Source organism: Cyrtonyx montezumae, unplaced genomic scaffold, assembly GCF_038088225.1.
Source record: "Cyrtonyx montezumae isolate F1298 unplaced genomic scaffold, pur_monq_1.0 scaffold_34, whole genome shotgun sequence".
NCBI classification, from domain to species: domain Eukaryota; kingdom Metazoa; phylum Chordata; class Aves; order Galliformes; family Odontophoridae; genus Cyrtonyx; species Cyrtonyx montezumae.
This window is the reverse complement of record NW_027072039.1, coordinates 1,838,474-1,854,213: the sequence shown is the minus strand read 5'-3', so window position 1 is coordinate 1,854,213 and position 15,740 is coordinate 1,838,474. Positions and strand designations below refer to the sequence as shown.

At 42.5% G+C, this 15,740-nt stretch overlaps 2 protein-coding genes across 2 annotated transcripts in view; both read left to right on the top strand.

Annotated features, from left to right (window-relative positions):
• ZFYVE16 (zinc finger FYVE-type containing 16) overlaps window positions 1-4,901 on the top strand; it is a 30,821-nt gene extending 25,920 nt beyond the window's left edge. The window contains 4 exon segments of the mRNA XM_065745203.1: window positions 2,446-2,550; window positions 3,387-3,537; window positions 4,136-4,216; window positions 4,735-4,901. Coding sequence (XP_065601275.1) covers window positions 2,446-2,550; window positions 3,387-3,537; window positions 4,136-4,216; window positions 4,735-4,901 — 504 coding nt within the window.
• Window positions 4,902-5,807: 906 nt separating this feature from the next.
• Window positions 5,808-14,155, top strand: FAM151B (family with sequence similarity 151 member B). The gene is made up of 5 exons (XM_065745202.1): window positions 5,808-6,000; window positions 6,556-6,721; window positions 9,788-10,005; window positions 11,949-12,084; window positions 13,829-14,155. Exons 1-5 carry the CDS (start codon window positions 5,808-5,810, stop codon window positions 13,980-13,982), a joined length of 867 nt encoding a protein of 288 aa, XP_065601274.1. The 3' UTR covers window positions 13,983-14,155.
• The last annotated feature ends 1,585 nt before the right edge of the window (window positions 14,156-15,740 follow it).

Below are 15,740 nucleotides of genomic sequence, written 5' to 3'. Positions count from 1 at the left end.
CAGCTGCTGGTAAGATCGAGCGCTACAACGGGTTGTTAAAAACCACGTTGAGAGCAATGGGTGGTGGGACATTCAAGCACTGGGAGAAGCATCTGGCAGAAGCCACCTGGCTGGTCAACACTAGGGGATCCGTCAACCGAGAGGGTCCTACACAGTCCAGCTCCCTACAGACCATAGAGGGAGATAAGGTCCCTGTGGTACATGTGAGGAGCATGTTGGGAAAAGCGGTGTGGGTCCTTCCAGCCTCTGGAAAGGGCAAACCCCTCCGTGGAACCGTTTTTGCGCAGGGACCTGGGTGCACCTGGTGGGTAATGGATAAAAATGGGGACGTCCAGTGTGTCCCACAAGGGAATTTGATATTGGGGGAATGCAGTCTGTAATTACATGTGTATGTATGTATATATATATGTTTCTATGTAACTTATGTTATTACTGTTTGGTTATGTATAGATGTGTGTTAAGCATGATGTGATGATGTGGAATAAGGGGTGGAATGTTGTGGTTTTGTGGTTTTGATGCCGGTATTCCACATCAGAGCATCATGCAGCAGTGAAGGAGTTAATGCTGGGGGAGCAGCAGAGGGGAGGGGCGGAGCTCCGCACCGGATGCAGGCGGCGCTCGGTCTGGGCGCGTTGCTCTGGGGCTGCCGTGGAGGTTCAGCACGTGTGCTTCCCCTGCGGGTCCTCCTTAACGTAAGCTCACAGCTTTTGGGTTGGAAATTGTTATCTCTCTTTCAATTGTTCAATTTTATTAGATTTAGTAAAATTACCGTTCCTTCTCAGATCGTGCCGTTGTTTTCTTGTAGACCCATCTCTTCCCGCCGTTTCCCCCTCCCCCTCCCGGAGCGCGGCTCTGCTCGGGCGGCCGCGCGGCCACTGACGCAGTTTCTTTTTTTTTTTCTCTCCCCTCTCCCTTCTCGGTTTTCCATTGGGTCACTGTCACGGACAACACCGTGACAGGACAATACCAGCATGAGGTCAGAGGATGGACTTGAGGGTGGAAAGGAGAACAGTATGAAGGAATCTTCCTTAATTGCCTTAAGCTTTTGTATTATTCAACAACTTAGCAAGTTCTTAAGCCACAAAGAAGTAAGATCTACAAGAACAACCTAGGAAAGACAGACACCTAAGGAGCAGTGTAAACATATCAGTGTGCACTTCTTGCTGCTGCAAAGAGCATGTTGAGATGGATTTCCCTTAGTCTCTGATGTGATATATTCATTGCTTTTTTTAACCTGATTTGCACCTTCAGACTTAGTGGGCTCAAAATAGGCAGTGGGAATATAGGCTCCTTGGCAAGATTACCTCTTCTTAGTAGGTAGTCTTTAGTCTTTGTAAAATGGCTGCAAAAAGTTCTCATGTTACATAGTTTAACAACACGATAAGAATCTTTAACTACATATGATGCAAATTCAGTTAAATATGATAAAATCTAGCACCATAGAAGTGACTGAGGTGGTGGTAAATGATGAAGGCAAGGCACATCTGTGGTGATTTCCTTTATACCATCAGATAATCCCATTTGAACTGAAACTTGCAGTTAGTGAGACCTGTTCATAAACTGCTCTTCCTACAGTTCAGCTGACTGGGGAAGATACTGATTTCCTGGTTCAGCTGCCTGCCCAGCCTTTCTTAAGTTGTGCTAGAAAAGGAAGATGAAACCATTTTATATCTGTCATCATTCTTCCAGAGTAAAACAGAATGCAGAAATTCCGCAGAAGTGGATGATGGATGGTAACCTCTGTCAGAGGAAGGTATAATGAACAGTGCAGGACTCAAGCAGTACTATAAGTAAAGAAGAAATTGCAGAGTCGTAGAGTAAAATATCCTGAGCTGGAATGGACTGATAAGCATTGTCAAATCTTAACTCCTGGCTCCACGTGAAGCTAGAATTAAACCATATGTCCAAGAGCTTCCTTAACAACAGCAGTCTTGGGGCTGTAACCACTGCTCTGAGAAACCCGTTCCAGGGCCTGACCACTCTCTCAGTAACTTCTCCTCATTCTGAACTGGTCACCAGAGAGGAGATCAGCACCTCCCTCTCTGCTCCCCTCCATTGAGTGATAGACTGCCATGGAGTCTCCCTTCCATCTCCTGTTCCCTAAACCAAACAAACCAAGTGATCTCATCCACTCCTTCTGTTGGCGTATTTCACACTAAAACATTACAAGGCCCCAAAGTGCTTAAGTAGACACAGTTGAAGTAAGCCTCCGTTACATAGTACAGCCACTTCATAAATGCTACGAATTGGGGAATATATCCACTAAGGATATGTTATCACAGCAGAAAAGGGGGATAAAAGGGATCATCAAGTCTTTAGCTACTTCTCATGACTTAAAAGTCTGGAGATGGGTGTAAAATATTCAGTCTTTAAGATTTATTCTAAAATGTGTGGAAAGAAACTGCTAACATTGTTGTCTTAATGTATTATCTTTGCCTATTGCAGGACCTTAAAAACTATCAGTATACTTTGCATACTGTAGACAACCTACTTGTTCATGTGGAAATGGGTAGAAGCTGTATTAAAATACCCTTAAGGAAATACAATCAAGTAAATTAAACTATTTTTTAGTTTAATTTAACTACCCCAAACCGCTTTTTATCTTTTTTTTTTCATATAATACCAGTCACATCTTTAACATGACTTCTTTTATTAATGGAAGGGTGGGGGAAAGGTGAAGGCAGAGGAGAAGTTCTTAGAGGCAGTAGTGCTTTTATTCTCAGATCAGTTTCCATGCAGTTCTGCAAGAGATTTCATCACTTGATGGCAGCTCTCTGTGCTGTACACTCTTCAAAGTTTAAAACAGAATAAGCATGTGATACCTGGGGAGAGAGTGTAAAATTCAGTGTGCACGTATTCATCTTCCTGAAGAAGTCACTTTTTAGGATAACTGTTCAATGTTATGTGAAGATGTACAATTCCAGTGAAGTCTTCTAGCGTGCATTTCCAAGGAGCTTCTCCTAGATATTTCCCATGGGTGATATTTTACTTAAAATGTTATTAAAAAACAAACAAAAAAAATGCATGGTTTTTATTGCAGTCTGTTTAAATGAACTTCAACAAAAAAGCTGAGTAGCAAACTTTTAGTATATATATTATTTTATACTAAGTTTACAACTCAGTAATATGGCAATGTAACTAAGAGCCTAGTATACAGTCTCCTGACCAACAAAATCCCTGCAGCTCTGATATTCCATGTTGACCAACAGCATTCAGACTTTTCTCTGTCAAAGTAGTATTATTAGTCATGCTTAGTTTGACTCCAGTCAGTCAGATTAATTACTTTTTGTAATTGAGTAATCCTCATCGATTTTTGTTAACGTCTTACATTTAAAATGACCATTACAGAAGATTTGTCAGTTTAATAGCAAATCTTACATTGGCAGGTGATTAAGGTGATAAATTCCTCTAATGACCATGTAATTAGCATTGGAGCCAGTTTTAATACTGAAGCAGATTCTCACTTTGTGTATGTGCAGAATAAGCAAGGTCTCTGTCATACACAAGCCAACAGCACTAATGAACGTCCTAGGAAAGGTAAGCTGTCTAGTGTGCTTATGGGGAACAATTATATTTCTAGAGCAAAAATCATAGAAGTTTGGGATGGAAAGGACCTTTAAAGAGACAATCTCCTTGCCATGGGCAGGGATGCTTGTTGAACTCTCATATGACCTTTCAGTTTAGTTCAGCTTTAGTTTCAGTAGTAGTGCTGTAACCTTCAGGAATATCTTCTGTAAATGAATTTAACTTAAAGTTGTTAAAAAAAAATTGAAAATGTTTTGTGTTTGAAAACATCAAAACACCACAGCACTGTTCTTGTAACTGTTTCCTTTTTGTATATTGGGCTCTTTCAAGTGTGCCTATTACCCATCTTTTAGTATCTTATAGAAATACTGTCTGCGCTCATAAGACAGGTGGTCTTTTTTCTTTTTATTTTTGCTAAAGTCTAGTGGTTTTTGTACCAGCTTCTGACTAAGTGATTCATATTATCACTTTCAGTATACTAATACCTATTCTGCTCATTTTTTAATTACATCATTAAAAATATTTTTTTATTAAAAAAAAGGGAATCTAAGTTAAATACTGGTAATGTCAAACTTGAGGAATATGTAGTGTCACTCTGTATTTTTTCTAGTTACAGGTGCAAGTTTTATGGTATTTAATGGAGCCTTAAAGACATCTTCAGGATTTTTAGCTAAATCTAGTACAGTTGAAAGTAAGAATTGTACTCAGTGTTTATTCTGCAGAGGATTTTAAAAGTAAAAATCGGCCTCGTCCAAGGTCTTTATTCCACATTAAACAAAACTCTTTCAGGAATTCTAAGCTGTAGAAAACCTATCACAAACAAATGGTGCTGTATGAAAATACATGCTAGCTATCTGCTGGTTTTATTGCATAATAAGTTTTTAACTCTTCACATTAGTCAATGCAAAAATTTCCTGCCAATACCTAGAAGTATGTTCATTGCTCTATTGATGAAATACATACATTGGTATATATGTGCCAAAAACTTAACATTTGTCTGAAATTGCTCTGCTAGTCTTAGCTCTGTTGACTAGAAAGGCTTTCATTATTCGTGACTTCTGCCATGGATCATTCAATGCTGTAGCTGAGTATGGAGTGCAGATTAGGACTTGCTACAGGAGAGGGTTGATCCCACTCGGATCAGGACTACTATGAAGTACTGCTACTCTTTCTGTAGGTGAGTGAGCATTTTAACTGTTTTTCTTCTAGATGGATTAATGGCCCAAATAACACCAGAGACAATAGAAAGCCTACGTCAAGCATTAAGAGACAAGAAGGACTTTAAAATAACTTGTGGCAAAGTGGATGGAGAAGGCCTAAAAGAATATGTAGATATTTGCTTGGTGGAAGATGAGGAAAAAACAAACAAAGGGTAAATATATTATCAAAGCATAATTCTCATGTTCCTAACTTAAAAATATGTTTTTTATTTCAAGAAAACAACCTAGGACGTCTTTATTCAGGTAATTTGCTACTAAGATCTGTAAGAGTAAGGACTGTGACCTGCCTGCTCTCCTCTAGATGTCACTAGCAGAACAGTTTCATTTGTAGTATTTGCCAAAATCTGAAATACCAAATCTTTGGGACAAATCTGAGACTTTCCCCTCCTTCATGAAGTGACGCCGTTTCCTGGTCCTTTGTCACTCGGCAGTATGTCCCTTTCCCCCATCAAATGTAGTTTAAAGGAAAAATCACAATTAAGTTTACAAGAGCATTGTAGGTGAAGTCCTTACTTCATAAGACAACGTGCTGGTGCTTCAGGAATTACTTTTTGTAGAAAAACTGATTTAATTCTTGGGTTTGTAGGGATTTATCTTACTAAAACAGATGCTATTTTTATAAATACCGATCTTTTTTCTTTTACTGGGTGTTCAGAAGTCCTGATGCAATATGACCTGCCAAGGAGTAATAAAATCCAGGTTATCCTTGAAGTGATCTACGTGTAGCAATAAGACAGGAATTCTGCGCCGTCTTTTCTGCTTCCTGCTCCCGCTTTTCTTACCTCTTGGCAGCCTCCGTTATTTTCAGGGAGGACAAATGTATTGTGAGTTTTCATGAACAGATTTACTATTGCATTTCATTTTTCTTTTTTTATATTGGGTCCTTAAAATCAGTTTATGTACTCGCGATGCACGCGATTGGTAGCAAGGTTCCTGCGCTAAGAGCTCAAAAAGGTTCTCTCCTATTTAAAGAAAACGCTCGAGCGCGTCCCGGCGCCCGCCTCCGCCGTGCCGGCCGCAGCCGGGATCCCCCGCCTCCGGGGGCGGGCCCGGGCCGCGGCGATGGCGGCCGACGATGGCGGCGGTGAGGCCGCCTCTCGTCCCGCTCCCGCCCCGCTCTGTGCCGCGGGAGCGCGGAGGGAGGCGGCGGTGGAGCCCTTCGTGAGGGCCGGGCGCCTGGCGGGCGGGGACGGGGCGGAGATCCGCTGGTGGCACGCGGCCAACAGCCGGCGCCGGGCGCGGGACGCGGCGCGCAGTGAGTGCCGGCCGGGGAAGGCCGTGCGCCGGGCACGCGGGCGCGTGGCGGCCCCGCAGCTGCGAGGTGAACGCGAGCCAGCTGCGTGCCCTGGAGCACAAAGGGCAGCAGTGTCTGGGCGCGACGGCCCGGCGCTGCCATCGGGAGAGGGGAGGAGTTGTGCCGCCGTGCTCTGGTGCGGGCTGGCAGTGGGAGAAGGGACGCAGGGCTGTGTGACCAAAGGAGGGATGCAAACATGGACAAAGGTCTGCAGGGGAAGGCATGAGGAGCGGCTGTGAGGAGCGGCCGTGAGGAGCGGCCGAGGTCCGTTGCAGTGTGGCTGCTTGGTCAAATTACACATTCGGAACTCGGTTTTCCCTCGGTCGGCCGTTTCTAAAGAGCCTGGTGACTGAGGTACCCCAAAACGCGTCTGAGTTGTGTTGCAGGCAGCAGCTCGTACTCAGCGATCCTCAGGCAGTTAGCGAGGGCCGCTTGGTGTAGGAGTCCCTGTAATTACGGGTAAGCAGGCCCTGGAAGCGCTGGGTTTGCTGTGTGACAGCGTTCTGTCCTTAACAGGTACGGTTCACATGGTGGAAGCAGATGTCCTCCTCCGTGGTGGCAAAGGAACAAATGGAGACCCTATCATGGCTCATCCCCCTGAGACAGACAGCGACATCACGCTGCGGGAGTGGCTGGATGAGATGGTTGGCACAGATAAGGGCATCAAGCTGGATTTTAAGAGGTATTTTGAGACTGAACTTTGCATTCTTAATTAACAGCTTTATAGGTAATGCTAACTACCTTCTTGTGGTCCTTAAACTAACCTTCTTGCTCTTCAATTCAGAGTTTATGCATTCCACACTGGAGGCTAGACTCAGTGAATCGTAGTCACTTCTACTGAATACATTTAAAGAATAGAAGCTTTACTTGTTTTGAACCACAAATGATTGTTTCGTACTCAGTGAACTTGTTACTGCATTGTAACTGAGCATGTCTGGAAGGCTCCTTTCAGTTTTCTGCTTCAGCAAAGGAGCAGAGAAGGAGAAGGAGCTGCAGGGCCACCAGGGCCACCAATGGGACGAGCACACAGGGTCACTACTGGCACACCGGCCTCCTACTGACACCAAGGTTTATCAGAGATAATCCTTACCCTGGAAGGACGATGAATGTGTCAAGGTTGTTGAAGGAGCTTCTGATAAGCTTACTGAAAAGCTGATGCTGTTCAGGTCTGCTGCAGCTTGTGTTTATATAGGAGTGTCATCCCTCAGACAGAGGAGAGAAAAGAGGTTTCATTTTTTCATTTTTAATGATTGCTTTAATTGATTTAAAAACAGATGCCTCTTTTTTTTTTTTTTTTTTTCCCAAGGAATTTCTAGCCAAGTACTGATCTTAAAAAGCTTTTGAAATTATTGCCCAGTGAAAATATGCTTATATAAAAGCATTTCAAAATTACAAGCACACAGCACAGCTACACTTGTGTGAGTGACAGAATCTGATGTTCTCTTGGACTCTCATTCACTGGTTACTGTTGCTGAAGTTTTGAAGGTTACTTTAACAGTGTTTAAGAAGAAATATTTTCTGTATTTCTACTCTGAGTGTGGTTGATCACATAATCACATTTCCTGCTATAATTACTGCATTCTGCAAAAGGGCCTCACAGATGCACTTCAGAAAAGACACAGTCAATTCAAAAAAGCCTTCAAACTGCAGTCAGCATTGTGTTTGAATTTTCTCAATGCTGTGCAGAAGAAGAGTGTTCTCTGGGTTTGTTTCTTCTATTTTCGAGAGACGCTCCTTTGTTTTTTGTGCTCTGTGCATCATTGTGTACTTCATCGAAGAAAGGAAGGCATTTGGGTGACGTTGACAGTCGCCTGTTACTTCTGGGAATGAGTGAAGTGTTCTGCCTCCAGAGTACATGAAAAACACTTGAACCAATAATGTTAAATCAAGCCATTACTGTTTTTTCCTCTTGAAAAAAGAAAGAACCAGGCCAAATAAGCTAGTTCTTGCTGACCAAAAATGCTGAGTGGAATTCCTACCAATGCGCAGTTCTCTCAGCAGCACAAAAGCTAGAATGCACAAAAGCACTGCTGGCAGTAGGCATGGGTGGCTCGGGGCACAGCTGGCTGCTGTTCCCAGCGCTGTCTGCACAGCCTTACACAGTTCTTCTGACCTCATCCTGGGCCAGGGCTGGGAATGTCCTGTTACAGAACAAACCTTACAGAGTGGTGCAGAGGACTGCAGGAGAAAACAGGTCTGAATAGTTAGTAAGGAAAACACAGCTTTATTTACAGTGATTTTAAGTTCCTGAGTGTTATGTGGAATGCTTATTAATTTGCTGCGGGAAAATAATCATGGATTTTCTTGATGTTCAGTCAGTTTCCCAATTATTCTGTGTTTCTTTTCCTGCCACAACACAGCAGTTTTGGAAGTTTTCTTAGGAATTGGCAAGGTGACAGCTTGCCTTAGAATCACAGAATCGTTAAGGTTGGAAAAGACCACTGAGATCTGTCAGCCAACTGTCAGCCCATCCCCACCACGCCCACTGACCATGTCCTGCACACATCTGCCCTTTCCTTAAGCACCTCCAAGGACAGTGACACCACCACTTCCCTGGGCAGACCATTCCAGTACCTTACTACTCCTGTAAATAAATTCCTCCCAGTGTCCACCCTGAGGCTGTTGGACTAGGTGGTCTTTTGAGATCCCCCCCAGTCCCTGACATTCTGTAATTCTGTGATTCCCTCTCATTGCACTGCTGTTACCCAGAAGCAGAGGCCAGCCCTCTCCTCACCACAACCTGCTGTCAGGCAGCTGTAGAGAGCAATAAGGTCACTCCTGAGCCTCCTCCAGGCCACAGAATCCCAGGTCCCTCAGCTTGTGCTGCAGACCCAGCTTTGCTCACAGCTTTGCTGCCCTTCTCTGGACACACTTCTGGGCCTCCATGTCTTTCTTGTAGTGCCCAAAACTGAACACAGTACTGGAGGTACAGTCTCATACTCGATGTACAGCCTCAGTTATACTTTTTATTTGGCTTTGAGGGGACATTGAGAGTATGTGGCTGAAGACATTTTGTTAAATGCTTGTGAGAGGTGTTAGACTGTTTGCTCAGGTGACTCCATTCCATACTGCTTATAGAAGGAGACTGCTTCACGCTGCCACTGCTGTGTCACAGTTCTGAGCTGAGAGAACCTCTGCCAGGGATGAAGCGTTCAGATGGGTGCTTCTTCGGTCTGGTCTGAAAATGTGCAGTTTTTGGCTTCTTACTGTCCTAGTAAGGATGTGTCATCCTGCACAGACGTGAGGGTAACTTTCAGTCTGTCAACTGTATTGGAAATAGCGGTCTGTGGATAAAAAACGCACCCTGTAGAGTTCAGCTGCTGTAGAGCTACATTCTGCAGGGATGTACTTGAATTGGAGAAATATGTTTAGATTTATGATGGTACCGTGGCATCATCAGCCCAGCTGTCTAACCTAATGAATGTCGTTCAGAGCCTGCTGTGGCTACCTTTACTGAAACCCTCCACAAGTGCTGAATGAAGTCCAAGTCATAGCAAGTCTCAGGTTAGAAGAGGCATGAAGTGAGCGCTGTCCATCAGCTGGCATGGACAGCAGGGAGATGTGAAACCTTGCTGCTTCACACCAGCAGATAGCGTCGCCCTGCAGTGGAGAGGGCCCTCCACGTTGGCCAGTTGACAATCTGGGTTTTTTGGGAGGGGTTTCACTGACCAGACTGCGCGTGTGCTGAATGCTTGCTGTCCTCACTGTGGGTAAGGGGTCTCACCTTGCCTGCATGTTGCTGATACAGTCTTGACGCCGTACAGCCCTCCTTGGAGCTGCTGCAGCTTGTGAGGCCGCGTTTGGATGGACCCGTTTGGCTCAATGCAGACATCCTCCCGGGACCCAACGGGAGCAGCGCTGTTGTGGATGCAGAGGGGTTCCTTGACACCGTCACCTTGTTTTTCCCAGATGTAACCTTGTCGCTGGGGTGGACGACTGGCTGGCACCCCGAACAGCACAACGAAGGTAAGGAGAGAGAATGGAATGCTTACATGGTGTGGCCTGCTTTCCTCAAGTTAACTTCATGATTGATTCTAGATAAATGTCATCTCTTGACAGTTTGAAAATAGTGGTGAATGTAACAAGCATTACTTCATTTGTATTTTATAACGTGTAGCAATTAGTTCTGTGTTTGAGCTTAGGTGGAACAGGGTGGAAATCTGATTTTTCTGTCAAGCAATAATTTGTTCTTCAACTCATTGCCTCATCCTGAGGAATGTCATGGCACTAATTGCCTGAGCCCTGTGTCAGGTAGTCTGCTTCCTGAGTTCCACCAGGAGAGGTTTGGTAATTGGACTTCTGGCACATTTCAGAAGTAAGCTAGCTGGAAATCTTCAATCCTATCAGTGTGCTCTTGCATTAGATAAATCAAATGGTGAGTTGATTTTTTCATTTCCACTTTCGCAATAGACTTTCCAATGCATCGATGTTAGTAATTTTTTAAAATCACAGTTCTCTGAATCTAATTGTAGCTTACAATTATTAATCCCTATCTAGACTTTGCATCCAAAACATGTAAAAGCTGTTTTATCATCCTCGCTGCTGCCCTCCCCTTGTAATCCTCACGGCTGCTTTGCCAGAGTGCTTTACTCCAGTGCACCACATGAAGTCGTGAGGACCAGCATAGTTCCCACCAATGTCATCTGGGACTTCTGTGACAAAACTGCACACCTTTCCAAACCACTAATTGTTCAATATCAAGGTTCAGCATTGCGTTATGACAGCTGTACTGTGCACTGTACAGTATGGCTTTGAAATTACTACAGCATTTTCTCCAAAGTGGTTTCAGTACAGTAAAACATTACTGGAAATATGCGTAGGAAATACTGTACTGAGTGATCTTTTAAAATAAATTTAATGTTATTCTAAAGTTCAGTTAATGGCAGTGCTAAGTAAGGGTGTACTGTAAAACACAAGAGAAACTGATGCCAACTGCAAGTTAACAGCCCAACAAAACCTTGATTTTAAATTTGGTGCATTTTTATGCTGAAAAGTAGTAGTGACTGAAAAGTCACATTGCATGTGAGTAGTTGAGAAAAAAGCAGTTAACTGTTGTTGCTGAAGAACAGCAGAACAGCACTCTTAACTACCTCCAGTGCTCATAAATGGCTCAGCAACAGCCACTGCATTTCAGATTGCTTGTTTCTAGCATTCTGTTAAGTACAGAACATTTCATGTGCTAATTTCTGCATAACATTGTGTACTATTGCATTCATTCAGATTATTTCTTTTTTTTTTTTTTTCCGAAACATTTCTGCTTTTTAGGAGCCACAGTCAAGTTAAATCTAGTATGTTTTGATGTCATAATCAAAAGCTTTCAGAGAGAGAGCAAAGGTACAATTTCACGGACACTTGAAAACATTATATTCTGCAGCTGTATGCAGAATTACCCAGCAGTTCATGAAAACGAGTTTCTTTTTCTTTGTTTTGTTTTGTTTTGTGTTCCCTTGGGACAGTGACATTCCTTATAATAATTTAGTGATTTCATTTTTAAATTACCTCATTTTTCAAACGCAGTGTCTGCTCTTGCCCTGTCTTAGAATCACAGAATCAGTCAGGTTGGAAAAGACCTCAAAGATCACAGAGTCCAACCACAACCATACTGCCCTAACCCTAACAACCCACCACTGCATCATGTCCCTGAGCACCACATCCAAATGGTTTTTACACACATCCAGGGATGGTGGCTCAACCACACCCCTGGGGAGCCTATGCCAGTGCTTGACGACCCTTTCTGTACAGAAATGTTTCCTTATATCCAACCTAAACTCACCCTGGCACAACGTGAGGCCATTTCTCCTCGTCCTGTCACCCGTCTTGCAGTGTAACTGTTCTGGAAATCGTGTCTTTATTTCGCTAGAGGTTGTATTTGTGAAGAAATCTGTTTAATCACATGGTCTTTATTGTAGGCTACAGTTGGACAATGGTGAAAGAAATGGCCCAGATATGCAGTACAGTCTCTCAGCCTGTTACATTCCCTGTTCGGGCTGCTTTAGTGCGACAGTCAGTGTCTGAGCTTTGCTGGCTGATAGACCAATCAGATCGGTAAGTTTGTGGGACTTTTATTTTTAGCAGCCTTTAATGTAAAGTCATTTATTTCTTAGTAATAAACCACTCATTAAAATAATAAATTAAAAAAAAAACTTTTAATATTACTTGTTAAAGGTAACTAACCTTTTATAGGTTTTGTAATCCAGTTCCATTACAACCATTTCGTAAGACTAATGAAGTTAATTAGTCAAACCAGTTTGACATTGCAGTTTGCAATTAATTATTACTTACATTTTTTATATTTCTCACATTAGATTCTTTGTATTGTATATAGTTGGCCTAAAACCATCCAGGTTTAATTCTGAATTGGAACTCATTTATTAACAGTAGATAGCAGGGCACTGCCCAGTTTGCTCGCGGCAGGACCAGGGACAGAATCATAAGGGCAGAAATGAGAAGCACTGTGGGCTTTGATGAAGACCACTTTCCAGGTAAAAGAGGAACAAAATAAAACAAAGCCGAGAAAATCAAGGGATGCAAAAACCAAGTACTCACCTCCAGCCCATTGATATCCAGGCTGTCCCTGATCAACAGTAGCCTTGGCAAGCATTCTCCCTTCTCCCCCAGGGTTTTATTGCTGAGCACAACGTTGTATGATACTGAATCCCTGCAGTACTTTGATCTTTCCAGGCTGACTGTTCTGGCTGTGTCCTGTCTCAGCCTGTCTGCCTTAGTGCTGTGTCAGCACTATTCAGCAGCTTCAAAAACACGGGTGTGTTGTCATTTCCAAAACATAGCAGCATACTGCTGTAGAGAAAAACAGGAAATTCTATCCCAGACAAAACTACAACAGAAGTTTCCTAACAATCTGACAGACTTTGCTTTGGTACTTGAAAAACATTCAGTAATTTCCAAACACTAAGTTGTAGTTGCTTTTTAAAAATTTTCTTACAAACGTATAACAATTTCATAAAAAAACATATTTACACAACAAAAGAAGAAAACTTGCTTCATACACACTGCCATTTCCTCATTTTTTTCACCTGCTTTGCCTACCCGTGCTTTAATAATGTTATTCCTTAAGCACCAACTAAGGTCAAAGTGCAGGACAGAAAATGTGAGATGGACACTTCTTTGCAGAACTCACAAGTAATTACCAACAGAAAGGGAGTGTCCCACATTCAGCTGGGATAAAGTTTATTTTTCTTCTTCACAACGTCCACTTAAATAAAACCACAGCAGGTAGAAAAATAGAGGGTTAAACTGTAAATAATGCTTTGAAGTTTTGAGGGTTTTTTCTGCTAGTATCTGTCTTGGATTGTTTTATTTGGTTCATAGAATCATTAAGATTGGAAAAGACATCTTGGATCATCCAGCCCAACCATCAGCCCATCCCCACCATGCCCACAAACCATGTCCCTCAGTGCTGTGTCTGCCCTTTCCTTGAACACTGCCAGGGATGGTGACTGCACCCCCTCCCTGGGCAGCCTGTTCCAATACCTCACCACTCTCGGAGAAGAAATTGTTCCTAATACCCAACCTGAACATCCCTTGGCACAACTTGAGGCCAGTGCAGGGTACAGGGGGATGTTCACCTCCCTGCTCCTGCTGGCTTCGCTATTTGTGATAGAAGCCGTAATGCTGTTGGCCTTCTTGATCACCTGCTGTGCCAGGATAAGTAATTACATTTCTAACATTAAGATACAGTTCTGACTATTTTAGAAGTCTTTTAATGCAGTGTTTTTTCCTGTGTTATATCCATTAAATTAATAATATTCATTCTTTTTTTTTTTAATAGGTACAGCCTCACTGTTTGGACAGGCAAACAGGATGTGTGTTCTGTGGAAGATTTGCTTTTCATCCGTGAAAGCTTTGATAAAAGTAGGGTTTATTATGACATCTCAGAACCACAGAATTCTGCATTTAAAAAAGCAATAGGAATAGAATGTTAAATATGAAGCCTACAGGGTGTGACCTCATTTATAATACTTGGTTTCTTTAAACGTGTGAATGTCTTGTTCAGAGAAGTGTATTTTCCTTCCCAATTGGAGTGTATAGAATGCACCCGTGGTCATTGAAGTAGTTCTTGTATAATTTTCTTAAAGGTTTACTCAAACAGAAATGCAGTGCTCCTTTAATAGGTCAGTATTGCCCAGTGGCATCTAGCATGTGTTTCCTGCAAGTAGGTAAAGGGGAGCACCACCCTGGTTGCTGGCTGTGGACCGAGGTCATTTGCTACCAGCAGTATTTGTGTGAGCCACTCAAGATATATTCAATGTCTGTCAAGGGAGGTCACTCAGTTTTATACAGGACAACAGCTGAGGCTGTAGTAGATGCAGAACTATGCAGTTCCTCAGTGGGATTATTTTGTAGCTCATCCTCATATGCTCCATTTTTACTGCTCTCGTAGTGGACAATTCTCTAACTCCTCATCAGTAGAAGATTCTGCTTATGAGGTGTTAAAAGTAGAATTAATTATATTACTACGAGCTACATAAGATGTTCTGCTGCAGTCTCTTTAAAAGCTGGAGGCTCTAAGAATTAAGTCGTTTTACAGTAATCACTGCTTACAGCAAAAATTACACACTGCTATGATTTACAGTTGTTTTCCACGTTCCAGATTTTTAACTCAGAATACAGTTTCAAAAATTTAACTTTAAAAAAAAACCCAACTCATTGTAACCTCATTTATCACCTGCAAGAGAAGACTTAGTTATTTTATCTTAAGAATTTTTTCCCTCTCTTTCATTCTTATATTTTAAAGTGAACAGAAGTTATGACCAGAGGGTCAAGTTGGACAGTGCAATTCCTTTGAATGAACTGGGAGCAAAGAAATGTTCTTCAGTTACTTGTGCCAGCTTGAGCAGATCTGACACGTATAATCTCCGTTCTTTATAGCATCAGTTTCTATTCACACTGCTTGCACACTTTAGTGTAGTGTAGGAAGAAGAGGCATTGACTATTTCCTAACTTGCTGTAACTGTGGTAGATAGATTCTTCAAGGACCCTCTTCTAACCCAGCTTGTTTTGATTAACCCAGGTTTTTAGTGCAGTTGTCTGTACAAGCATGATAGCACACCTAATGGTGAGGTATCATTTTCTTTGGATGGTGACCTTTTCACCTTACTCCTTTTCAGGGAGAACAGGACTTAGAACCCACAAAAGCTCCCATTAACCAAAGTTCTGGATGTTGCTTTGAGTCTAAGGTACATACAGCAAGCTTAATAAGTTAACTGTACGTTTCTGACTTATTGTCTGTTTGGGCCACGCTGTGAATTTTTCTGTGAATTTGATAGAACTTAGGCAGTAGATGTCACAGAGGGAAGTTGGGATTTTTATTCCTCCATAACTACTCAAAAAAATCCTGAAGTTAAGATACGAATACGTTGCTGAAAACAAGAAAGTGGTTCAAGTCAAGTCAAGTCAAGTTTGGAGTCAAACTGAATGCTCCACAAGATGTGTTTTTCTAGGAACAGTTCTCTCCATCTTCTGCATTCATATGAAGAATTACTCAGTTTTGGCCTGCTGTGACTGCAGAAAATCCTGCCTTCAAGTTAGATCTGAAGCTTCTACATTTTACGTATCAGCTGCCTGTGATTAGCCCATCTGATGAGGTTATTACAGATTTGGTTTTGGGTTTCACTTTCCATTTCCAGTGAAGCCTCTTTACTGTTACTGACCCCTTGGTCCTTAAAGCTTTCATTTACGAT

Coding starts and splice junctions, on each gene's coding strand:
- FAM151B (XM_065745202.1), top strand. CDS start 5,808: ATGGCGGCCGACGATGGCGGCGGTGAGGCCGCCTCTCGTCCCGCTCCC. Junction 6,001..6,555: donor GGCGCGGGACGCGGCGCGCA/GTGAGTGCCGGC, acceptor TGTCCTTAACAG/GTACGGTTCACATGGTGGAA. Junction 12,085..13,828: donor CTGATAGACCAATCAGATCG/GTAAGTTTGTGG, acceptor TTTTTTTAATAG/GTACAGCCTCACTGTTTGGA.